The sequence below is a fragment of the Zygotorulaspora mrakii genome, chromosome 3 (genome assembly GCF_013402915.1).
Source record: "Zygotorulaspora mrakii chromosome 3, complete sequence".
NCBI lineage: Eukaryota > Fungi > Ascomycota > Saccharomycetes > Saccharomycetales > Saccharomycetaceae > Zygotorulaspora > Zygotorulaspora mrakii.
The window spans coordinates 105,579-127,423 of record NC_050721.1 but is presented as its reverse complement, the minus strand read 5'-3'; the positions used below and the strand labels follow the sequence as shown (position 1 = coordinate 127,423).

General features: G+C 40.8%; 15 protein-coding genes across 15 annotated transcripts; 12 read left to right on the top strand and 3 right to left on the bottom strand.

The window, feature by feature from the left end:
* Positions 1–296: 296 nt before the first annotated feature.
* On the top strand, positions 297–1,121 carry TDA4 (Tda4p; the record flags this gene model as incomplete). Its single annotated transcript, XM_037287542.1, has 1 exon — positions 297–1,121. The coding sequence occupies one exon, from the start codon at positions 297–299 to the stop codon at positions 1,119–1,121; it is 825 nt and encodes a 274-aa protein (XP_037143437.1).
* A 336-nt stretch (positions 1,122–1,457) lies between these two features.
* STE24 (zinc metalloprotease) lies at positions 1,458–2,837 on the top strand (the record flags this gene model as incomplete). Its single annotated transcript, XM_037287541.1, has 1 exon — positions 1,458–2,837. One exon carries the CDS (start codon positions 1,458–1,460, stop codon positions 2,835–2,837), a length of 1,380 nt encoding a protein of 459 aa, XP_037143436.1.
* A 274-nt stretch (positions 2,838–3,111) lies between these two features.
* RPN3 (proteasome regulatory particle lid subunit RPN3) lies at positions 3,112–4,632 on the top strand (the record flags this gene model as incomplete). The annotated part of the gene is made up of 1 exon (XM_037287540.1): positions 3,112–4,632. The coding sequence occupies one exon, from the start codon at positions 3,112–3,114 to the stop codon at positions 4,630–4,632; it is 1,521 nt and encodes a 506-aa protein (XP_037143435.1).
* Positions 4,633–5,330: 698 nt separating this feature from the next.
* On the top strand, positions 5,331–7,364 carry SRB4 (Srb4p; the record flags this gene model as incomplete). The annotated part of the gene is made up of 1 exon (XM_037287539.1): positions 5,331–7,364. The coding sequence occupies one exon, from the start codon at positions 5,331–5,333 to the stop codon at positions 7,362–7,364; it is 2,034 nt and encodes a 677-aa protein (XP_037143434.1).
* A 100-nt stretch (positions 7,365–7,464) lies between these two features.
* ILM1 (Ilm1p) lies at positions 7,465–8,007 on the bottom strand (the record flags this gene model as incomplete). The annotated part of the gene is made up of 1 exon (XM_037287538.1): positions 7,465–8,007. One exon carries the CDS (start codon positions 8,005–8,007, stop codon positions 7,465–7,467), a length of 543 nt encoding a protein of 180 aa, XP_037143433.1.
* A 261-nt stretch (positions 8,008–8,268) lies between these two features.
* On the bottom strand, positions 8,269–10,587 carry JHD2 (histone demethylase; the record flags this gene model as incomplete). The annotated part of the gene is made up of 1 exon (XM_037287537.1): positions 8,269–10,587. The coding sequence occupies one exon, from the start codon at positions 10,585–10,587 to the stop codon at positions 8,269–8,271; it is 2,319 nt and encodes a 772-aa protein (XP_037143432.1).
* Positions 10,588–10,674: 87 nt separating this feature from the next.
* Positions 10,675–11,730, top strand: PRO3 (pyrroline-5-carboxylate reductase; the record flags this gene model as incomplete). Its single annotated transcript, XM_037287536.1, has 1 exon — positions 10,675–11,730. One exon carries the CDS (start codon positions 10,675–10,677, stop codon positions 11,728–11,730), a length of 1,056 nt encoding a protein of 351 aa, XP_037143431.1.
* Positions 11,731–12,603: 873 nt separating this feature from the next.
* On the top strand, positions 12,604–14,103 carry ATP2 (F1F0 ATP synthase subunit beta; the record flags this gene model as incomplete). Its single annotated transcript, XM_037287535.1, has 1 exon — positions 12,604–14,103. The coding sequence occupies one exon, from the start codon at positions 12,604–12,606 to the stop codon at positions 14,101–14,103; it is 1,500 nt and encodes a 499-aa protein (XP_037143430.1).
* A 432-nt stretch (positions 14,104–14,535) lies between these two features.
* On the top strand, positions 14,536–16,032 carry IBA57 (Iba57p; the record flags this gene model as incomplete). The annotated part of the gene is made up of 1 exon (XM_037287534.1): positions 14,536–16,032. One exon carries the CDS (start codon positions 14,536–14,538, stop codon positions 16,030–16,032), a length of 1,497 nt encoding a protein of 498 aa, XP_037143429.1.
* Positions 16,033–16,186: 154 nt separating this feature from the next.
* HG535_0C00490 (uncharacterized protein) lies at positions 16,187–16,657 on the top strand (the record flags this gene model as incomplete). Its single annotated transcript, XM_037287533.1, has 1 exon — positions 16,187–16,657. The coding sequence occupies one exon, from the start codon at positions 16,187–16,189 to the stop codon at positions 16,655–16,657; it is 471 nt and encodes a 156-aa protein (XP_037143428.1).
* Positions 16,658–16,685: 28 nt separating this feature from the next.
* Positions 16,686–17,363, top strand: RPS5 (40S ribosomal protein uS7; the record flags this gene model as incomplete). Its single annotated transcript, XM_037287532.1, has 1 exon — positions 16,686–17,363. One exon carries the CDS (start codon positions 16,686–16,688, stop codon positions 17,361–17,363), a length of 678 nt encoding a protein of 225 aa, XP_037143427.1.
* Positions 17,364–17,973: 610 nt separating this feature from the next.
* MSC1 (double-strand break repair enhancer MSC1) lies at positions 17,974–19,479 on the top strand (the record flags this gene model as incomplete). Its single annotated transcript, XM_037287531.1, has 1 exon — positions 17,974–19,479. The coding sequence occupies one exon, from the start codon at positions 17,974–17,976 to the stop codon at positions 19,477–19,479; it is 1,506 nt and encodes a 501-aa protein (XP_037143426.1).
* A 243-nt stretch (positions 19,480–19,722) lies between these two features.
* Positions 19,723–19,929, top strand: COX14 (Cox14p; the record flags this gene model as incomplete). Its single annotated transcript, XM_037287530.1, has 1 exon — positions 19,723–19,929. The coding sequence occupies one exon, from the start codon at positions 19,723–19,725 to the stop codon at positions 19,927–19,929; it is 207 nt and encodes a 68-aa protein (XP_037143425.1).
* Positions 19,930–20,114: 185 nt separating this feature from the next.
* HG535_0C00450 (uncharacterized protein) lies at positions 20,115–20,874 on the bottom strand (the record flags this gene model as incomplete). The annotated part of the gene is made up of 2 exons (XM_037287529.1): positions 20,115–20,801; positions 20,869–20,874. The coding sequence occupies 2 exons, from the start codon at positions 20,872–20,874 to the stop codon at positions 20,115–20,117; spliced, it is 693 nt and encodes a 230-aa protein (XP_037143424.1).
* Positions 20,875–21,248: 374 nt separating this feature from the next.
* HG535_0C00440 (uncharacterized protein) lies at positions 21,249–21,638 on the top strand (the record flags this gene model as incomplete). The annotated part of the gene is made up of 1 exon (XM_037287528.1): positions 21,249–21,638. The coding sequence occupies one exon, from the start codon at positions 21,249–21,251 to the stop codon at positions 21,636–21,638; it is 390 nt and encodes a 129-aa protein (XP_037143423.1).
* Between the last annotated feature and the right edge of the window lie 207 nt (positions 21,639–21,845).

Here is a 21,845-nt window from a genome sequence, read left to right as displayed (position 1 = left end):
TGCCGAATGTACAGTTTGGATGCGACAATGGCAGTATATGTGAGTGAAATCAGTACGTTTTCAACGAATTTGTGATCGATTATTGTATTGGTGGTGGCAGGAATTCGAGCCGAAGTGAAGTGGTCTCGCGACACAGGTATTTCCAAATTTGGACTATTCTTCTATGGAAAGCGTTTGTGAAGCAGACTAGATATATTGGATATTTAAGTAGCAAACCTTTGAGGATCTTTGAGAACAGAAGTGCTGGACAGACAGTTTTGGATATTGGCCAGATTTTGTTTCGTTGGACGAGTATAATGGTGTTGCTGGAAAAAGATCCCTTTTTGAAATTTTCGATTTTCCCCAATTCTGACAACTTATATCTGCTGCATTTGCATGAGATTATCGGTTCATTTGTGTTTTACCAAGTGGTCAATGCTTATATAGCACCGTGGCTGAACAAGGCGATTTTCAAAAGTCATTACACATCGATTGATGACGAGAAGGTGAGGGTAAATTTTGATATACACACGGTGTTCAATATCCAGTGTTTAATTTCCTTCTACACGATTGCTCCCATTCTGTTGTTGCCCGTCGGCTTGGATATTGTGATGTACCATGATGAATTGTGCTCGATGGTGTCCGCGCTGACAATGGGGTACTTTCTGTGGGACTGCTACATTTGCGTCAAGCACTTCAAACTGTACGGCTTTGAGTTCCTTGCACATGCATTGAGCTCTCTGTATGTTTTCACTGTTTCGCTGAGGCCATTTTGTCAACCATGGGTTGGCAAGTTTCTATTGTTTGAAGCAAGCACGCCGTTTGTCAACACAAACTTCTTCATTGCTCAGATGTCAAGAGGCTCTACCGATGCTGTTGTGCCCCCCTGGTTCAACATGCTGAATGGTCTCCTTTTGCTTGTGACATTCTTCAGCGTAAGGATCCTTTGGGGATTCACGGCAGTTACCCTTTTAATGCGCCAGATGTGGAAAAGCAGACATCAGTTGCCATTGGTGCAGTCGATGATCTTGCTGGTGCTCAACGTAGGCTTGAACACATTAAACATTGTCTGGTTCAAGAAAATGTTAAAACTGGCTAAAAAGATGATGGGCGGCTCGTCAAAGGTATCAAAGATGGCCTGAAGGACCGGAATTCGCAAGCACATGCGGTACTATGTAGATATATATATACACGGGATCCCAATTTAAGTGGAGACTGCCATTTGAACCAGGTTAAGACCCGGTCAAAGACTTGATCAACTGCTCACTTTTTAGTGATTGATTCGTCTCTTTACCGTTGGCCAATTCGAAGCTCTCCGGGTAACAATAAAATAAAATGGTATATGCATCAGCACCAAGTGGCAATAACATCGACGCATAGGAAACCTTTAAAAAAGAACACAGACTTCTTGGAAGGTTATATCCGGAGGTATTGCTCTATTGAGTCGTTGGTTGCCTACACTGCTCTGTTAATACGCTATGACGGTTTTTGACCAACTACAAACGCTGCTAGACAGACCAGACATTCCAGTGAAAAGGATCATTACAGGGTTTTCTGTCGGGATATTCGCATTTGAAGCATATCTCTCATACCGTCAGTATAAAGTCTTATCGAAGGACAAGCTAGCCCCGGTACTTGAGAACGAAATTGATGATGAAACCTTTCAGAAGTCAAGGGAGTATTCAAAGGCCAAGGCCAAGTATTCGCTCTTTGCTGACATATTTGGATTAGCCGAAAAACTTATTTTTATCAAGTATGATTGTCTACCACGTCTATGGAATTTCAGCGTTAGCCTTTGCAACTTAGCGTTACCCACCCAATGGAAAATAGTGTCCACCGTTGCGCAAAGCTTATGCTTCTTAAGTGCTTTTTCGAACATCTCTACCTTAATTGAACTACCATTGTCCTATTATCAACATTTCATTTTGGAGGAAAAGTTTGGCTTCAACAAACTGACCGTCAAGTTGTGGATAAATGATACTATTAAGAGCATGGTACTTGGCCATGCGCTTGGTGGACCGATCATTTATGGTTTGTTAAAGATATTCGAAAGATTCCAAACTGATTTCATTTGGTACATCTGTTTATTTGTGTTGGGTATTCAAATTTTAGCCATGACCTTGATTCCCGTGTTCATTATGCCGTTATTTAACAAGTTTACTCCTCTAGAAGATGGCGAGTTGAAGAACTCTATTGAAAACTTGGCAAAGAAAGTGGGTTTCCCATTAGATAAAGTTTTAGTCGTCGATGGCTCAAAAAGGTCTTCACATTCCAATGCTTATTTTACTGGTTTGCCCTTCACTAGTAAACGTATTGTATTGTACGATACTTTGATCAATGAAAGCTCCATAGACGAAATTACCGCTGTATTAGCCCATGAGATTGGCCATTGGCAAAAGAATCATATTTTGCGTATGCTCATCTACAGTCAGGTGCACATTTTTTTCATTTTTTCTCTATTCACGGGCGTTTACCGCAATCTTTCCTTTTACAATGCCTTTGGATTCTTTATCGGTTCTCCAGACGCAGCTATAGCATCTCCAATCACAAAAGTCTTTACTCCAGAATTCCCAACGATAATCGGCCTACTGCTATTCGGCGATTTACTGAAACCCATGGATTGTATCTTGCAATTTTTGATGAGTCTTGTTTCAAGATTACACGAATACCAAGCTGACGCTTATGCTAAAGGTCTAGGAATGTCCAAAGACCTGTGCACTGCCTTGATCAATCTACAAATCAAGAACCTATCAACTATGAACGTAGATCCACTATATTCCAGTTATCATTATTCGCATCCAACGTTGGCTGAAAGATTGACTGCTTTGAGTTATGTCTCAGAAAAGAAGGCAAAATAAACGTCTCGCATATCAATGCAAGAAATGCCTTCTATAGGTATATATAGATACGTATATAAGATTCAATTATCTCCATCAGCTGCCTATGTTAACATATTACAAACTTATGGCGGGGTAAGGCGCTTTGTCGCCACTTTTAACTTGAAAAGTATGCATACACGCTGCAAGGAAGGGGTCTTAAAGGATTTGCCACCGGCTGAAGCAACAGAAGATATAAACACAAATACAGGGGATATCTAGTTTAGCATCTCATTTAACCAAGCTGCTTGAGGAGATGACGAGCGATTTGATGGATATCGACACGCCAATTGAGAGCGGTGCTGACGTTAAGTATGCGGAGGAAGCCAATGTAGAGACAATCATTGCTGTGTTGCGGGATATAACAAAAGCCAGTATTACCTTAGATTCTTTCTTTGTCTGGAAGGGATTAAAGGAATTGAGCAAATTGAGAAAATCCGTGCTAAAAGAAGAGACGTTGTTAGCATTGATCAACATATTGTATCCTGACAGTTCAAAATTCAAGAAACCATTGCTGAAGGCTGTCAACGGTGAAAAGAAATGTGCAGTTCCAAATGCCGAAGAGGTCAGATCAGCATACCCTGCATCATTTTACGAGGTGATTGACGATAAAACAATTGAACTCGCTGCGGAAATAAATAGCTTTGTTCATCTATTGGTCATATTATATCTATTAGACACTCATAACTTGAAAAAACTGGATTCTTTTAATAAAAAGGTGATCATTCCCAAAATTTTGGCATGTTACAACCAAAGGTTCCTAGATTTGATTAATGCAAAACTGTGGTTCTATATTGCTATATGTGATAAAGAATTAGACACAAATCCAAATTTAGCAACCCGTTCAGAGATGATTAAATTCCTAAAGACAGCATCTCTCAAGCATGATAATGAAACGAAGGCGATGCTGATAACCTTAATCCTGAGAAGCTTTTTATCTGCTGGTGAAATAGAATCGGCCGCTGATTTCGTCAGTAAGGTTGAATTTCCAAGTAGTGCTGACGTTTCAAGCCCCCTCGAAGCCAGATTCTATTTCTACCTATCAAAGATAATGGCAATTCAATTGGACTACTCAACAGCCAACGAATATATCATAGCAGCAATTAGAAAAGCACCAAATACACCGAATAGCTTGGGATTTTTGCAACAAGCTAACAAGCTCCGCTGTGTTATCGAATTACTCATGGGCGATATTCCAGAACTATCATTTTTCAATCAAACTGGTATGCAAAGATCATTAGAACCATATTTTCATCTAGCCAAAGCCGTCAAACTTGGTGATTTGAAGAAATTCACGGCTGCAATCAATAAATACAAATCTCAATTGATAAAAGATGGTAACTATCAGCTATACGTTCGACTAAGATCCAATGTTATAAAAACCGGTATTAGAATCATTTCCTTGACCTATAAGAGAATATCTTTGAAAGATATCTGTTTGAAGCTTCGTTTGGATTCCGAACAAACGGTGGAATATATGGTTTCCAGAGCAATCAGAGATGGTGTCATCGAGGCAAAAATAAATCACGGAAAGGGATATATCGAAACAAGCGAACTGTTGAATGTCTATGACACTGAGGAACCGCAAGAGGTTTTTGATGAAAGGATCAAATTCGTCAATCAACTGCATGATGAAAACATAGTTGCAATGAGATATCCTGAAGATAAAAAGAACAAAAGTAAGAACGGTAACTCAGAAGAAGATGAGTTCATAGATGGATCTCTTTTGGATGACATTTCTGATTTTTCTGATATAGACGACCTTGGGTTTCTTTAGTTTACGAGTGCATATATATGATACAACTTCCCCCATCAGGCCTGTATAACATTTTTTCGATAATTGAAAGCCATTTAGGCGCCACCCGGTGTCATTTGTAGAAATTTTATCCAAAAATAGTAAGAGAAGAGCACGCAAAATCAGCCTCTTCACTGCTCAGAATGTAGCCTCACTTTTAGAGCCAGCACGTCTTGTTAAGCTGGTATAAAAGGAATAGTGCGCACTTTGGTATACTCGGTCTGCGATCAGGCTCCCTACAGTACTTGAGCATATGTTTTGAGAAGACCGGACTTGTACAATTATTTAAGAGGTCTTTATATCTTAGCTATTATTAGCTTCATGAGATTACTGCCATTGAATCTCCGTAGTGTTTAACATTTCCTTGTGTGACATTATGTAGATCACTTATTATTTGCCATAATATTCCGAAGAACTTCATGTGCAGAGAGTCTTAAATTCTACCAGCCCCACTGGTAAAATTTCAAGTTCTTAAAACATTTTTCTTATATGATATAGTGGCCTAAATTTTGATGCTGCGTATTGATCATGTTCTTTTTGGGTTTTGCCTCGGTGATTATCTCACTAAACGCTATACCGCTATACCGAAAGCTGCAAGCTGCCTAAAAATCCAAAGAATATGTAGAGAAAATTCAATACGTAGCACAGCATAATATACACACATCTCGAGGTGCCCCAGTATGAATGAATTCCCAGGATCCAATGATATCTCAGAGGAGGGAGTCCAATTGGCATTGGATCCTAATTTGATATCACTTCCTTTATCTCGTTCGACAGCAAGTCCACTGGTGATGTCAACAAACGAAAGTGCGATGAACCAGCAAGGGACATCTCAAAGAACTCAGACTGATTCCTTTGAGACTCAGGAAAAAAACAGTACAGAAAAGAACTTAAGTAGCCAAACTTTAATTACCAATCCTTACGAGAAGTATGGTCAAATGCCAATGAGCGAATTGATACCGTTAATACTACTTCAAAGAGGCCCTGGTTTCAAGTTTGCTGATCTCTCTGAAGGAACTCTCATGCAAGAGTTAGAAAATGAGGAGTGCACCCAGATTCAAAAGGTTGATCAACCGATTGATGGCGAAGTCTCTGCTCCTCATGTTTCCGCCTTGGACGAGGATGCTGATACCGCCATGGACATTGATTACCAAAAGAAAACACTTGATAACCAAGATATTAAAACAGAAGCTTCAGAAGCGTCTCAGCTTGTTGCATTTGGAGATCACTCCAAGGACTCTACAACACAAGAACAGTTTTTAAAGATAAGGAAAGAAATGATTGATAGCATAAACTTGGCAATGAATGATTCATCTTTAGCCTTAGAATTTCTGTCTCTACTACTTTCTTCAGTCAAGGAGTCTACGGCTCTCACTTCAATGTCTCCATTCTTGAAGAAGACAGTTCCGGTACGTTCTTTAAACAGTGACAAACTGCCTCAGACGCCTATCTCAAGAGAAAGGCAGATTGGCTCGGATATCTTAAGTAGGGGTTGGAAGCTGAGGAGTCTTAATGAATCTCGAGCTATACTTAAGGATAATTTCGAAAAGCTAGAGATAGTGATGTCGAGGGAACACGTATACTGGAATAAAATAGCAAAATACGTCAGTAATAAGGATGTAATATTCAAAATGAGGGATAAAAGTACGGGCCTGCGATCACTGGGCATAAAATATGGTTATGAGGATTCCGGTTCGACATATAAAAGAGACAGAGGTGTTGCGGTTCTGAGAAATAACTACGAACACAACTTGCTGGAATTGATACCATCTTCAATAATTGACAATCCCGCGTCTAGGGCTAACGAAAAATTTGTAAGACTTCGAATATTCACAAAAATTGAATCAGAGGATGATTTTATACTAACCGGTGAGAGTTCGTTAGATTCACTTTTCCTCAATAGAGCAGCAAATAAAAGAGATCAAGATGATATGAGAGATCAAATTCAAAGATTAAAAGCCTTCCTCTTCGAACAAGAACTGATGTATCAATCTAAAAAGGAATGCTCACTATTATTATCTTATGGTGTGACTATCGAAAACGAAAATAAAATCGTGATGGAACTTCCAAATGAAAAAATCGAGATGGAGCTACTTCCAATAGATGACAGCTCAGTGGTCAATCACATTCAAGACGCTCCAAAAGTAAATGACAAAAGAGCTGCTTTCATGTTGACCACTTTGAGACTACTACTTGTTGTTATGTTCAAAAAAAACCTGAGAAAAAAGCTCACATCTATCCGAGGTACCAGTTCGAATGTAGAAAAAGATATCTTGTTAATAAGACCACTTCTTGGAAAAATAAGGCATCAAAATTATAAGATTATTTTGAGAAAAATTGTGAAAGACTACGTTCTAGATGAAATTAGGGATTCTGAATTAATCGAAACACCTATTTTCAAGAATGAGACTGTTAAGGTAGCCGTTGATGCCAATATCGCTAGATTGTCTAAAAGTATTTCTGCCTTTGATCGTTTATTAGAAATTTCAAAAACCAAGTTTGAAATAAAACTGTCAACCAAAGCTGAGCTCTTTTTGCTTTTGAGCAGTCCGAATTACTGCAACGCTATTGTATCTGTGTGTTATAGAGACCCTGAAACTTCAACCTCATTCAACACCGAATTTTCAGAGTTTAAAGAGATCGAAGAGTTTCTTCATTTCTTAGTGACAGAATACGTAAAATACAAGGAGACTACAATCAAAAAAGAGGAATAAGTAGAGTAAGTAGGCATAGAAAATCATTGCATCTATGACTATACAAACAGTAACAAAAATAAGATTACTTTTAGCTATGTACGTTCAGTGAGGTAATCGCTCATTGACTTTCTTCGGCAGAAGTAACTTCAAGCAATTGTTCAATTTCATTAGTGTCTGTTAAAATAGGATCTGTGTCTTCTAGTTCTTCCTCAGCCTCTATAGGGTGGAACCTTGCCATATCATTGTTCTTTTCTTCTCTCAGAGCACCTAAAACAACAAAATTGATCCAAACTTCCACAAAAGAATAAGTAAAGACAACGTTATTGTGAACATAAAGATTGGATTCCCATAAATATGACATTGCGGTTAAAACAAAAAAGACCATCAATCTTATAGGAACCACGGAATTGAAATATGCTTTGTTGTTTTCTACTAATGGTACCAAATCATGAAGTGCCAAAAGTAGAAATAATAGACCAAAGATTCCGACCTGAGCACTAGTTTTTGACAACAGAAGACCGGGCAGATTCATTGCGTGGGTGAAGAACAAGAAGTAGGAACTCTCCAAAATCTTGCTAACATCTATAAAGCAAAAATAGGCCAATGCAAACAGGAAGGCGACCCTCAAAAACAGACCGTTGGATGACGATATGGTGGCCATCGTTACTCGAACTAATTCGTAATCCTCTCTCTTTCACCCGTCTTTTTAGAGCATGAGATCAAGAAATTATTAAAAGTGATGCATCGCGCAATATCGCCCACAATCAAAAAGCATGTTACAATCAAGAAAGGCATATATGTCATCAAGGGTCTAAATAATTAAAATATCAGCTGGAGGTACACATAAATGAGGAAATATATTGGGTCAAATGCATAATAACAGCTAACTAAGAGGTAGCACCTCAGCGATCATTTTTAACCTTCAAATCCTGAAATGGTCTATCTTTTTACTTGCCACCCGTAATATATCTTCCACTTCCTGTGAATTTCTCAAGTAAACCAATTCGTCATTCTCAAAAGGCTCATTACTTTCATCTTCTGCTTGACATTCATTTTCTTCAAGATATGTTTTTTCAACCAGTTCATGGTAATCTTTGAGGCAGAGGATTTCAAGTTCTCTGCCATCCGCTAACTCATTAAGTTTTTTGGGAGTGTAAGATAGTAGTCTTCTCTTCTTAAGTCTGTGGGGGTTCTTGTAGTGCGCTACAAATGCTAAAAAGCAGATCGTACCGCATTTATTACAATACACATCGTACTCTTCCTCCTCACGGCTCTCTTCAAGCAGAGCGGCACTCTCACTAATTAAGTTTTGCTCATCCTTTTCTTTTTTGGGCGAAGGCAAACTGAATTGCTTCGATCTACATTCTAACACTCTATTTGAGTACGACTTATTTGGTATTACTCCCGATATATGGTTGATCATCTTGATCTTTGAATTCAATGCGTTCAACAGCTCGGAATAGCATGTTCTAACCAGAGACTCCTGGAATTTTGAGTTCCCTGCTAAATAACTGTTCAATATATTCATCATAAGCTCAAACATATCAAAAACGCATTGTTTACCGGTGTTTTGATAATCTGATATAGCCTCAATACCGTAAGGAACCCACGAGTCAAGGGTGAAATTAACCGCTTCATTGAAATTGTAGCCGCTGTTGAATCCAGCATGGTAACATTTGGGAAACGTGATTATGTATTCGTTTGGATTCTGCACAGCCTTGAAGCACTTGATTTTGGCCTCTTTGAAGCGTCTGTCGTAGGGAGATATTAAGGTCACTAATTGATGCATTAAATCTGGTTGCTTCTCGAAAAGGTCAGGAGCCACATCTCTCATAAGCTTCTGAAATTTATCACACGAATATTCTGGTATGCTATACCATATTTTAGGGGCACCTTCATGCTGATAGTTTGCACTTAAGGTGTATTGATCCTCCAAATGCCAGCAAAAGGTAGAAAACGTTGAACCGACATACATCCAGGGAATAGTCATTCCTGAAATTCTCCTGTCGAACATTGGTAGTAGAGAACCTTTTGCATTCGGCAGGTTTATGAGATTCATTGGATGGTTATAATACTTGCTATGCTCGTACTTTTGCTCCTCATCTAAATTACTGGGCACATATTCTGCGGTTGGAAATCCTGTCATCTCTCCTGGAGAAGTACCATTTACATCTGCACCATATTTAACGGTTATTGAGTCTTCCATGTTATCGACGAAATACCAAAATTTCTCTTCTAATTTTTCAATGGAGAGCCTCTCACCTGTGTTGACATCACTAGTCAGCTCTTTTTCTTTACTGTTGCAGCGAGATCGGAATTCTGATAGTGTATATTCATGAGATTCTTCCCTAAAACCATAATATCCATTTCCTATAATACAATTATTGCAAATCCAGTCGCCCTTTGATACCGACGTCAAAGGAGTAGATAGACATGAAATATGGAAAGGTCTATCACATGAGTCGCATAAAATAATTTTTGTTGGGTTATTCGAACGATGGCATATTACACAGCCTTCATCATCCTCACTGTCGTCGCTTTCAGATAATGATTTTTCGTCATCACTGAGTAAAGATTTCGGGTATTTGTCCTGATAAAGAAGTCTTGAAAACAGATTGGAATCCCCATTTTTAACTTGTTTAGAAATAAATGCATAGTAATTTGAAATATAGTTTTTGAAAGCATGTTGTAATTCGTCGATAGGAGTGTGAAGAGTTCGGGAAATTCTCTTCCATAATGAGCTATCATTTACGACCTCATTAAGGTCGAGCAGAGAAAAAGGGCTAGATGTGTCTGGAGAACCACTCCTCGTACGCTTTCCCCGTCTGGGAAGTTGATTCTGATCTCCCTGTCCTGACGAGTGGCCGTTTCCGCTTTTTGCAATCTCAATAAAGAGGTCGTAGAAATAAATCTTTTGACCTTCGCCCGTGAAAAAATATGGTTCGGTAAGTCTTTTTATACTGCATGATTTCCCCCTCTTGGTTCTATTGAAATTGTTGATCTGCTTCATAAAGAAGAGCCTACTCCTATTGGATATATTGAGTTCCGATAATTTCTGCACCCTGACATTGAATTTAAAATCACTTGTATTTATAGAAAACGGTGGACGGAAGCCAGGTGGTGGCACTAGTTTGATCATGCCATAAATATGACCAAGTCTTTTAATTTTCTGCTCTGACAGGTATTCAATGGGGTTGGCAAATTCTTCCACCGAGGGATAGAGCGTTGGTATGCATTCCATTATGAAGGAAAAAAATAGAATATATGACTAAAATAAGATCTATGGTCTTCAACCGGACGAGAGGTATGATCAATTAACAATCAAAAAATGATGCATCGAATTATCGTCACTTTTCCCTATCATGTCTTAAATTGCATTTTTATCGCTTCGCAGGGCAATGAAAAAAAAAGAGAACCAAGGGAAAAGACAAGAGATTTATCTCAAAAAGCAAAGTTCACTATCAGGACTACAAGCAAGCAGACAACTACAGTAGAGAGCAAGATGGGTTACACATTGGCGATCGTAGGATGTGGTGTCATGGGACAAGCGTTGTTATCTGCGATCTACAACGCACCTACCGCTGAAACACAAGAGTTGGAATCACTCTATCCATCGAAGATCATCACATGCAACCATGACGCTAGAAGCGCTGCCGCTGTTGACGATCTGTTGAAGACCTTTGGCGTCTCCCCGCATGGTATTACGGTCACCTCGACGTATGAGAAGAACGTCGCCTCTGTCGAGCAGGCCGATGTTATTATTTTGGCCACAAAGCCTTTCTTGGTGAAAGCAGTCCTGGACCAGGTAAAAGACGCCATCAAGGACAAATTGGTCATCTCCCTAGCCACCGGCTGGACCTTCGAACTGTTCTCGCACTACACCAAGTACGTGAGCCGTGTCATGACAAACACACCAGCCAAATTCGGCTTCGGCTGTGCTGTCGTATGCAACTCCGATGCAGTCACAGAGCACCAGCGGATGCTGGTCTCCCAACTGATAAGCCACGTCGGCACCGTGGTCGAGCTTCCAGAGAAGAACATGGATGCAGCAACCGCGTTGGTTGGTTCCGGCCCAGCCTTCGTCCTGCTGATGCTGGAGGCAATGATGGAGAGCGGCATCAAAATGGGCATTCCCTTGCGCGAGAGCAGAGAGTGCGCCATGAAGGTCCTCGAAGGCACCGCCAAGATGTTGGAAAAGACTGGCGATCACCCTAGCGTCCTGAAACACCAGATCTGCACCCCGGGCGGCACCACAATCGCGGGCCTTTTCACCATGGAGGAGTTGGGGCTGAAGAGCGCCATCGTGAAGGGTGTCGTAGAGGCCGCAAACGTCTCTGCTGAGATTACAAGCAAGATGTACAAAGATCTGCAGTCCGACAACTGATCACGTGATAGAGTATAGAGTAGTTAATATTCAAGCATTCGTATCTTTTGCAACTATGTATCCCTTTCAGCCTGTGCTGCCCGGCCAAACCCCGGGAGAGAAGACACATCGCTAATTACCTGACTATTTCTCTTACGCTTCCCAATCGTTTCCCAGGCCATCCGGTTTCGCGCTTTCGCAAATTGAGCATTGAAAACAAATTACCGGCGCAAGCAGCCGCCGTGCAGAGGGACACCTCCACGTTACCCGGCGTGCCGCGACACAGCCGGGTAAGACGCCGAGGAGTCCGTTACCCGGCGGTACCGTTTACCCGGCCCGCTGCGCGCCCGGCCAATCAGAACTCTTCATTCCGTCTCTCCGAAGCTACGGGCGAATCTGTGCTGTCGGCACAAATCAAAACCAAAAAATAAAAAAAAAACGGGTAGAGCCCGTTTCGTCGTTGCGCACATTTTTGGCGCGCATTCCGTGTGAAAACAGTTGATTTTTCAAATTCGATTGGTCGTAGGCCCCTTTCGAGGAAGGTGTGGGAAAAATGCAGTTTGACACGGATAGTATTTGATTTTATATAACTTGTAGTATTTTAACTTACAGTGGTTTTAGATTAAAACGGTTTTCCTTTCGGGCACTTCTCTTGCTTATTACTAGACCGTAATTCCGTAATAACTCAATTACTCCTTTACAGTCAGCTGTGTGTTGTGTTTGAAGAAGGACATTGTCATCGGTATTTTTTGGAAAGTCACATATCTTGCAAGAAGGTGTGGAACGTGGGTATCGCAAGTACAACCGCAATTCGACAACTGAGAGAATAGTTTGTGTGCTAGTGGAACTGGAAGAGCTGTAGATCGGTATAGAAGGAATAGAACAAGGTGTATAATGGTTTTGGTGTCTCGTACTGCTTTGCAAGCAGCCAAGGGCGTCACGGCTTTGAGCGGTGTCAGGGCCATGGCCACTGCCGCTGCGCTGTCCGGTAAGGTCAGAGCGGTGATTGGTGCTATTGTTGACGTTCAATTCGAACAGGAAAATCTGCCTGCTATCTTGAATGCTCTGGAAATTGAAAGACCAAACGGTAAGTTGGTTCTCGAAGTTGCGCAACATCTGGGTGAAAACACTGTCAGAACGATTGCTATGGACGGTACCGAAGGTTTGGTCCGTGGTGATGCTGTCGTTGACACTGGGTCTCCAATTTCTGTTCCTGTCGGAAGAGAAACGCTGGGAAGAATCATCAACGTTATTGGTGAGCCAATTGACGAAAGGGGCCCAATCAAGACCAAGCAAAAGAAGCCAATCCACGCAGACCCACCTACCTTTGTCGAGCAGTCGACTTCGGCCGAGGTCTTGGAAACTGGTATCAAGGTTGTCGACCTTTTGGCCCCATATGCCAGAGGTGGTAAAATTGGTTTGTTCGGTGGTGCCGGTGTCGGTAAAACCGTTTTCATCCAAGAACTGATCAACAACATTGCTAAGGCTCACGGTGGTTTTTCTGTGTTCACTGGTGTTGGTGAAAGAACCAGAGAAGGTAACGATTTGTACCGTGAAATGAAAGAAACTGGTGTTATCAACCTGGAAGGAGAATCAAAGGTCGCATTGGTCTTTGGTCAGATGAACGAACCACCAGGAGCTAGAGCAAGAGTTGCCTTGACTGGTTTGACCATTGCTGAATACTTCAGAGATGAAGAAGGTCAAGATGTTTTACTTTTCATTGACAATATTTTCAGATTTACACAAGCTGGTTCGGAGGTTTCTGCCTTATTGGGTCGTATTCCTTCCGCCGTCGGTTATCAACCAACTTTAGCCACCGATATGGGTTTGCTGCAAGAAAGAATCACAACTACCAAGAAGGGTTCCGTCACTTCAGTTCAAGCCGTTTATGTGCCTGCTGATGATTTAACAGATCCTGCTCCTGCTACTACTTTTGCCCATTTGGATGCCACTACTGTCTTGTCAAGAGGTATCTCCGAATTGGGTATTTACCCAGCTGTCGATCCATTAGATTCTAAATCAAGATTATTAGATGCTTCAGTTGTTGGCCAAGAACATTATTCTGTTGCTACTCAAGTTCAAGAAACTTTGCAAGCTTACAAATCTTTACAGGATATTATTGCTATCTTGGGTATGGATGAACTTTCTGAACAGGATAAACTGACTGTCGAAAGAGCAAGAAAGATTCAAAGATTCTTATCTCAACCATTTGCTGTTGCTGAAGTTTTCACTGGTATTCCAGGTAAATTGGTTAGATTAAAGGATACTATCTCTTCTTTCAAAGCTGTCTTAGATGGTAAATACGATCATCTACCAGAAAATGCCTTCTATATGGTTGGTGGTATCGAAGATGTCGTCTCTAAGGCTGAAAAAATGGCTGCTTCTTCTAACTAAGAAGTTTCTTGTTTTTAAAAAATATGCATATTCTTTAACAAGAGATATTCTAAGGAAAAAGATCTATTATTAACATTGATTTTACTTTTTTTTCTTTAGCATTCAATTACAAAATTAGTCCATTTTTCCCCTTCAAACTAAGACCTTATTATGATGATAACGAATTTCTCTTTACTCTCTTGTAACAATTAGACTTTGATTGAGAGATTGTTTAGTGAAATAGGTAGAAAATATATATCTTTTATATTCAAGAGAACAATCCTTTATTGTTTAAGTTTTATCCGGGTTTTTTGATATCCTTGCTCTGATGATGCTTTTTTCAAGTTAGCTAACTCCGCATTCATCATTTGGTAATGTACAAGCAGATATTTTTAATCTGATTGAACTTTATTTACGAAAGCCCTGCTATCGAGACTTTCACATGAAAATTGTATGAGACCACTGATTGTTCAAAACTTTAATGCTTGCTTATCGAGGCAATCGTTGAAGTGCAATTTTCGCTCACTGTCAAACACTGCTTTGCGTAATAACGACAATAAAAATAAAGGGCTATTTCAATATGCACAAGCCGAAGCTAAATGTTACATCAAGGTTTTAGGTCCTGATGCACCAAAATTTCTGAATGGTTTGGTGATGTCGAAACTTCTGCCGCATCATATCAAAAAGAATTTGACAACTATAAATCCGGATGAACAAAAGCAGCCGAGAATTGTGCCAGAATTTGACAATACCAAAGGAAATTGGGGAACTTATGTTGAATGGAGCGATAATGGACCTTATGTTACAAGATTTGGCACCTACACAGGTCTTTTAAATAGCAAAGGTAAACTAGTTTCTGACACAATAATTTACCCTACACCCCTAGTCGGTAGTAAGGACGCAAAGATCAACAAGTACCCGACTTATTTGCTTGAATTTGATAGCTCAATTGTTGATCAAGTGTTGACTTCCTTTAACACACACAAATTGTCTAGCAGGGTCAAAGTTAAAAAAGTCGACGAAAACGCTTTAAAAACCTGGGACGTTCAGATTCAATTGCCCGGTGTACCGAAAGACATTCCCAATCCATGGCTTGTTGATCTATTAGAACCTTCCACATCAACAAAAACTCCTGAAACAGCTTTAAACTTTGCCAAAGGTATGATTTCCGCGCTTTTCCACACACATGAGCAAAAAATTGAAGCATTATACATCGAGAGGAGAACTGAATCCCGATTTTATCAAGATGGGTCACTGCCGCAGGTACTAAGAATAATTACAAAGAGTGATACAGACGATGTATCAGAACTATTCAATCCTGTAGGACTGCCAATAGAATTCGAGATTGAGAGAAGGAGTCCTCAGTATTTTAGAGCGGCTAGATTTGAAGCGGGCTATATCGATAGTGCTAGGGATTTTGAACCCGAGACCCTGCTACCGTTAGAATTGAATTTCGATTTTCTACCAAATGCTCTTAGCGCAGATAAAGGCTGTTATGTGGGGCAGGAACTAACTGCGAGAACACTATCTACCGGCATTCTAAGGAAAAGGCTCATACCGGTCTCGCTCTCGAATATGAAAGAGAACGGCTCTATTTCTGTAGTTGAAGGAAAATATCCTGAAATCAAGCTGAAGAATACTGTGGAGCCTCCAACGCATGATAGCCCCTCCAGTAGTCTTTTCGTCAACACGTCCGCTCCGAACCCAGCTCTGGCGAAGCCAAGACGTCAAAGGCCAGCAGGAGCTTTGATTTCGCACGAGGGTGATAAGGGCGTTGCGCTCATGCGAGTCGAGCATTTCGCAAGAGCTTTCAAAGAAGGAGAGAACAGCGACATATTTTATATTCAAACAGAAAAGAGAGCAAAAGATGTCACCCATACAAGCCATCGCATAGATGTAATGCCGCATCGCCCATTTTGGCTAGAGATGCATGAATTTGAAGAACCATGACCATCCAATACTGTAAATAGATATATCTGAAATGGAGTCAAGAAATATATTCTATATGTGTTATATATATGTATTCACCAAATATATTCTTTTGACTGGCACCCATGCACCCACACCATAAAAAAGAATCCGCTCATCTTTATAAAATGAAGAAATGATTATATTTTTAAAACATGACCGTAATAAAGGAGAGATGATGGATGAGCTCAAGGAGCAACGACGCACTGTGCTTACAGACGCGCACATCGAGAAGATCATGGGTGCTGTTACCAGCTGGCAGGCAGAAACCACCAGGTGCGCTAGGCAGAGCGAAACTCTCTTTTCTGCCCAGCGGTTCCGAACCGCAGCCTGCGCCTCGATGTTCCAGGCAGAGTCCCGCAATCCTCTGAGCCTAGGCGGGTGCTTCCTCGGCGTAGGGCAACCATACAGGTATGGCAACAGACTACGACGTACTGACATAGTGTGTCGCTCTGAGTGCTGGAGGTGTAGCAGGCTTGCGGGAAGTGGAGCAGCCCGTACAGTGTGCGTACTCTTTTTTCACCAATTGAACATTACAGGAAGACGGATAGGTGAATTTTTGAATAATATTGTATTATTTCAGTTCTGGCTACTGTATCTCGATTGATTAAAGGCCAATAATAACCGAACCCAAGATGTCCGACACTGAAGCCCCAGTTGAAGTTCAAGAAGAATTCGAAGTTGTTGAAGAATTCACTCCTGTTGAATTGGCTACTCCAATCCCAGAGGAAGTCCAACACGCTCAAAACGAAATTAAGTTGTTCAACAAATGGTCTTTTGAAGACGTTGAAGTCAAGGATGCTTCCTTAGTCGACTACGTCCAAATCAGACAACCAATTTTCGTTTCTCACACCGCTGGCCGTTACGCCAACAAGAGATTCAGAAAGGCCCAATGTCCAATCATCGAGAGATTAACCAACTCTTTGATGATGAACGGTAGAAACAACGGTAAGAAATTGAAGGCCGTCAGAATCGTTAAGCACACCTTGGACATCATCAACGTTTTGACCGACCAAAACCCATTGCAGGTTGTTGTTGACGCTATCACCAACACCGGTCCAAGAGAAGACACCACCAGAGTAGGTGGTGGTGGTGCCGCTAGACGTCAAGCCGTTGATGTCTCTCCATTGAGAAGAGTCAACCAAGCCATTGCTCTTTTGACCATCGGTGCCAGAGAAGCTGCATTCAGAAACATCAAGACCATCGCCGAAACTTTGGCCGAAGAATTGATCAACGCTGCCAAGGGTTCTTCTACTTCTTACGCCATCAAGAAGAAGGATGAATTAGAACGTGTCGCTAAATCCAACCGTTAAGACAAGAATATTTTCAAAGATTTTATTTTTTTCTTACAATCTCTGTACACTTTGTTTACCCCTTTTTATTATATAAAATTAATATAATAGTATACTCTAACGAGGGAACTGAACCCTGCTCATTTGAACTTTACAAGAACCAAAATCCTTCTAGTTCTCTTCAGCTCTCTTCACTTTGACACCTTTGGTTCAAGGCCGTCTTGTCCGAATCATGCCTCTCAAATGCTGCGAACTGCATAAAACCACACTGTCCGCGCCTTTTGACGCGCTAAGGGAATATTTTTTGTTTTTGGGGAAAAGGGAGATCAAACTCAAACGAGTTGAAACAATTGCTAATAGCAAAACACCTGAACAAATGACCCCGTGTAGGGATGATCAAAGTGTCTATTAAGCCAACAAGAGCAAAGGGTATGTGTATGCTCATTTTAGGGTAATGACATCAGGTTATTGTTGCTTTAAGGGGAGGCGATTAGTTGTATCGTGGTTTTATGGCAACATCGGCGGTAACGCCGGTTCGTTGCTTTATAAATAACGACGGTTTAGCATGAGTACCAGTCCCTGCGTGGCCACTACATTCAAGACGAGTTTAGTGTAATTTAAGGAACGCAAGATGAGACAGAATATATTGCTCAGTCTGTTGTTGGCGGCCGCAGGTGCGGTCACTGTGGTGGCAGACCAATCGAATTTCAATTTTGAAGGGTGGACTCAAAAGGATCTGCAACAGTATGTGGAAGACCACAAGAAGTACTTGGACAAACTAGGTTCAAAGAGCGTAGAGGATCTGAAGGAGGAGCTTGCGGACAAGTGGGCTCCGACCGCTCAGCCCAAGCCATGGTGGCAAATCTGGCCATCGGACGATACGCACGCATGGCTCAAGAGGGACTCCAAAAAACCAGTTTCCGATTGGCTGTTTGACACTTGGTCCGAGAGTGACCTAAAGAAGTTTTTAAAGCAGCATAAGATCAAGTACGACGCGAAAGCTTCCAAGGACTCGTTGATCAAAGTGGCCAAGGACAGTTTCCAGAATGTGTCTGACAAGCTGGAATGTTCTGGGTTCTATCCATCGAGTGAGTACTTCAGCGATTGGTCGGTGGATGATCTGAAGGAGTGGTTGAATGATTATCAAATCCCATACGATAAGGCGGTAGACACAAAAGACGAGTTGGTGGACCAGGTGAGAGAGAATTTATACCATGCATCTCAGTTGGCATCAGAAAAAAGACTAGAAGTACTGGACAGTCTCGATTTTGTTGGTAGGCAGCTTGTCGATAAATCGGGAGAAGTTAAAGATGACGTCTTAAACAGCTTCTCCACTAAGCAATTGGCTGATTGGCTGGAAAACCATAAGATTGCAGTTGACAAGAAAGTGGCCGAAAATCGCGATGAACTGTTGAAATTGGCAAAGAACAATGCTAGGTTACTGAAGGATGACATGGCCTGGTATGCGGAGAAGATGAGTGAAAAGGCATCCCCATTCTTGACTAAACCCCCAGAGTATGTAGAGTCTCTTTGGGACAAAACTGCAGGCAAAATAGGTGGCTTATTTGCTCATTACAAGCACAAGTCAAACGAGGCTATCAATGATACCTTTCTGGTTGATTTGAATAATTGGTCAAGGGATAGAATGAAAAGGTACCTTGATGTCCGTGGAATCAAGTATCATCTGTTAGCAACCAACGGTCAACTGCGTCAAATGGTTCAGGACTCTAGAAATTCACCTTTAAAAAATGTTCGAAAGCACTATGAAAAGCTAACTGAAAATATCAACTACGACGACATGAAGAATTGGGCTCAAGATAAAGCTGATCAAATTCAAGACAGTAATGCTTATGAAAGCGTTTCTGATAAAATTTCTAGTTTGAACCAAGATACCCAAAAATGGGCGCAGGACATCAGCGAAAAGTGGTCGGACAGCCTAACATCATGGTCGGTAGATGATTTGAGAACGTATTTGAAAAGTTTTGGCGTGGATACCTCAACTTCAACAAAAGATGATCTAGTTGAAGCGGCAAAATTGAAAACTCAAATGTTCTTTGGATCATTCCACGAACCTTGGTACGCAAGGTGGATGCACAAGGCGAGATTTTATGTAACCCATCCGCTCAGCATCTTTTAGGTGCTAGTTAATGAAGTTTATAATTGTATGTAAGCAACCCTCCACCATGTGTGTGTTCGTGCGTGTGTGCATTTTCAAACTGGAAATGGTATGTTCCTCATTCTTCACGTTTGTGTTTTTCCCGCGCTGTGATATTCGAGTTGGCTAAACTCGATGATATAGTCAAAACCACTATTAAAGACATATATCTAATCGTCTTGCATAGTGTTCAGTAAAATTAGAGCGTAGTTATTGCTGTTTGAAATGGCTAGATATGCGTGGTATACCAGAGTTACTGATGCTATTCATCGTTTGACGGTTTTGACACTGATCGGTGGTTCTATCTACATGGCGGGGGGCCTAACATACACTCTATACAAGAATGGTACCAAATATGAGAAACAGGTAACGGACAAGAAGAAAGAAGAGGAACTACAGCAGCTAGAAGGTGCTGCGTCTTCTGCCGAATAGTTTTATTCCATATTTGTTATAACAATCCTAAAATTTGATCCAATATTTTTTGTTCTGTACATATTTCAACCATCGGATCACAAAGATGTGTCTCATGACATGATCGCCATTGCATCCACACGTTTTCTCCCAGTAAGTACACTTCAGTAATTACATTTCAGTTTTATTAGTATTAGTTTGCAAACTTATTTAAGAGAATCAGGTGTCACTTTTCTATTCTTAACTAGTTGCGATAAGCGCCCATTTTTCGATTCTCTCTTCCTTTTGAGCTTTTTCTTCCTCCCGTTATGATGTTTATTGGCCTTTCTGAGCATTTCATGTCGATCCTCCAATCGTTTCACATCATTCAGGCCGGGGGGATATATCATTATCACATCAAGTGTCTGATACGGGATGCCACACTTTGGACAGATTTTTTTGTTCACCAAATCCAATGCTTTTACAGGTAGTACATCATCACAGGTAGCAAGATAAATGAATTGTGTCACCGACTTGCCAAATACACCCTCACCATATTCGCACACTATTGTGGAACCACTGTTATGCCCTTCGTCAGTGCTTTCTATTTCTTTGAGATTTCTGAGTTCTATAACATCGTCCAATTTTTTTATATGAGAGAAGTTTTTAATCTGATCATTGCTGTAGTCTTCTCGTCCTGGCGTCAACAGCCATTCCAGGATTGCCTCTTTATTAAATAAGTTTCCTTTATAATCGCTCACTATAGGCAGCTGGAGCCTTTTATTTGACAATTTGCAGTATTTCCATTTCGAATCCACTGCAAACCTTTCTATATTGTCATCTTTGGCTGTGTTAGTACCCTCAGCCGGACCAATATTCAGCTTTTTTACTTTATTAAAAGATCCACCATCATTCTATAATCTGTTAGTAAATTCATCTAAAGCATGTCTGTAGAGATTGCCAAGCAATAGCTGCACATACTCCCATAATGTCCAGATAAAATAAATACACCTGATTGCAGTTTTTGCGAGCTTTTAAGTTTTAGCGTGTATTGATTTTGGGTTTGACATCGATCGCATCGATTTTTATAACTATCTCATCAAACTACACAAGCAAAGAAACAGGACTAAAAGAACCGTACGATGTCCACTGACACTGAGGATGCAAGAAATTTTCAAGATTGCAGAGAGTACTGGTATGTATTTTTTACTGAATTAAGGGCCGTCTAGCCACATGTTTACTAACTTTTGTGTAGTCATTTTTACTTCAAGATTGGCGCATGTCGACATGGCGACAAATGTCTAAAGCAACACGTCCGTCCAGCTAGCTCGCACACTTTAGTTGTGCACAATCTGTTAAATATGCCTGAAAGTGGGATTGATATGCTTCCATTTGACCAGTTTTATGAAGACGTTTACATAGAGGCATGCAAATTCGGCCCACTACGTTCAATGATCGTGTGTGAAAACGCCAATCATCTCAAAGGGAATGTGTATTTGTACTACGAAAGGGAGCAAGATGCGCAACGTGCCAAAGATAACTTCAATACCCGATGGTATGACGAGAGACCCATGTATAGTGATTTGACACATATTGAGGACTTTCGCGAGGCCATATGCAGAAAACATGATATGAAGGCGTGTGAAAGAGGAAACGAATGCAATTTCATGCACGTCAAGAGACCTTCAAGTAGGATTAAAATGGATTTAGAGAAAGCTCAAGCTAAGAAATGGCAATCAATGGCTTGTTGATAATGTCTTAATGTATGTACGTAATTTGCGTATGCAGTGATGTCCAATAGTCTTCTATATTCCGGTGGCAAAACAAGCTTCACTTAATCTCACCTTGAAAAGGAACCCTTCGATGCAAGCATCAGAGCTGACTACTAGAGTTCACCAGGCTCAATTGCGTATTATCACAAAAATTGCACTTACATCTGATATCCAAAGTAGTAAACT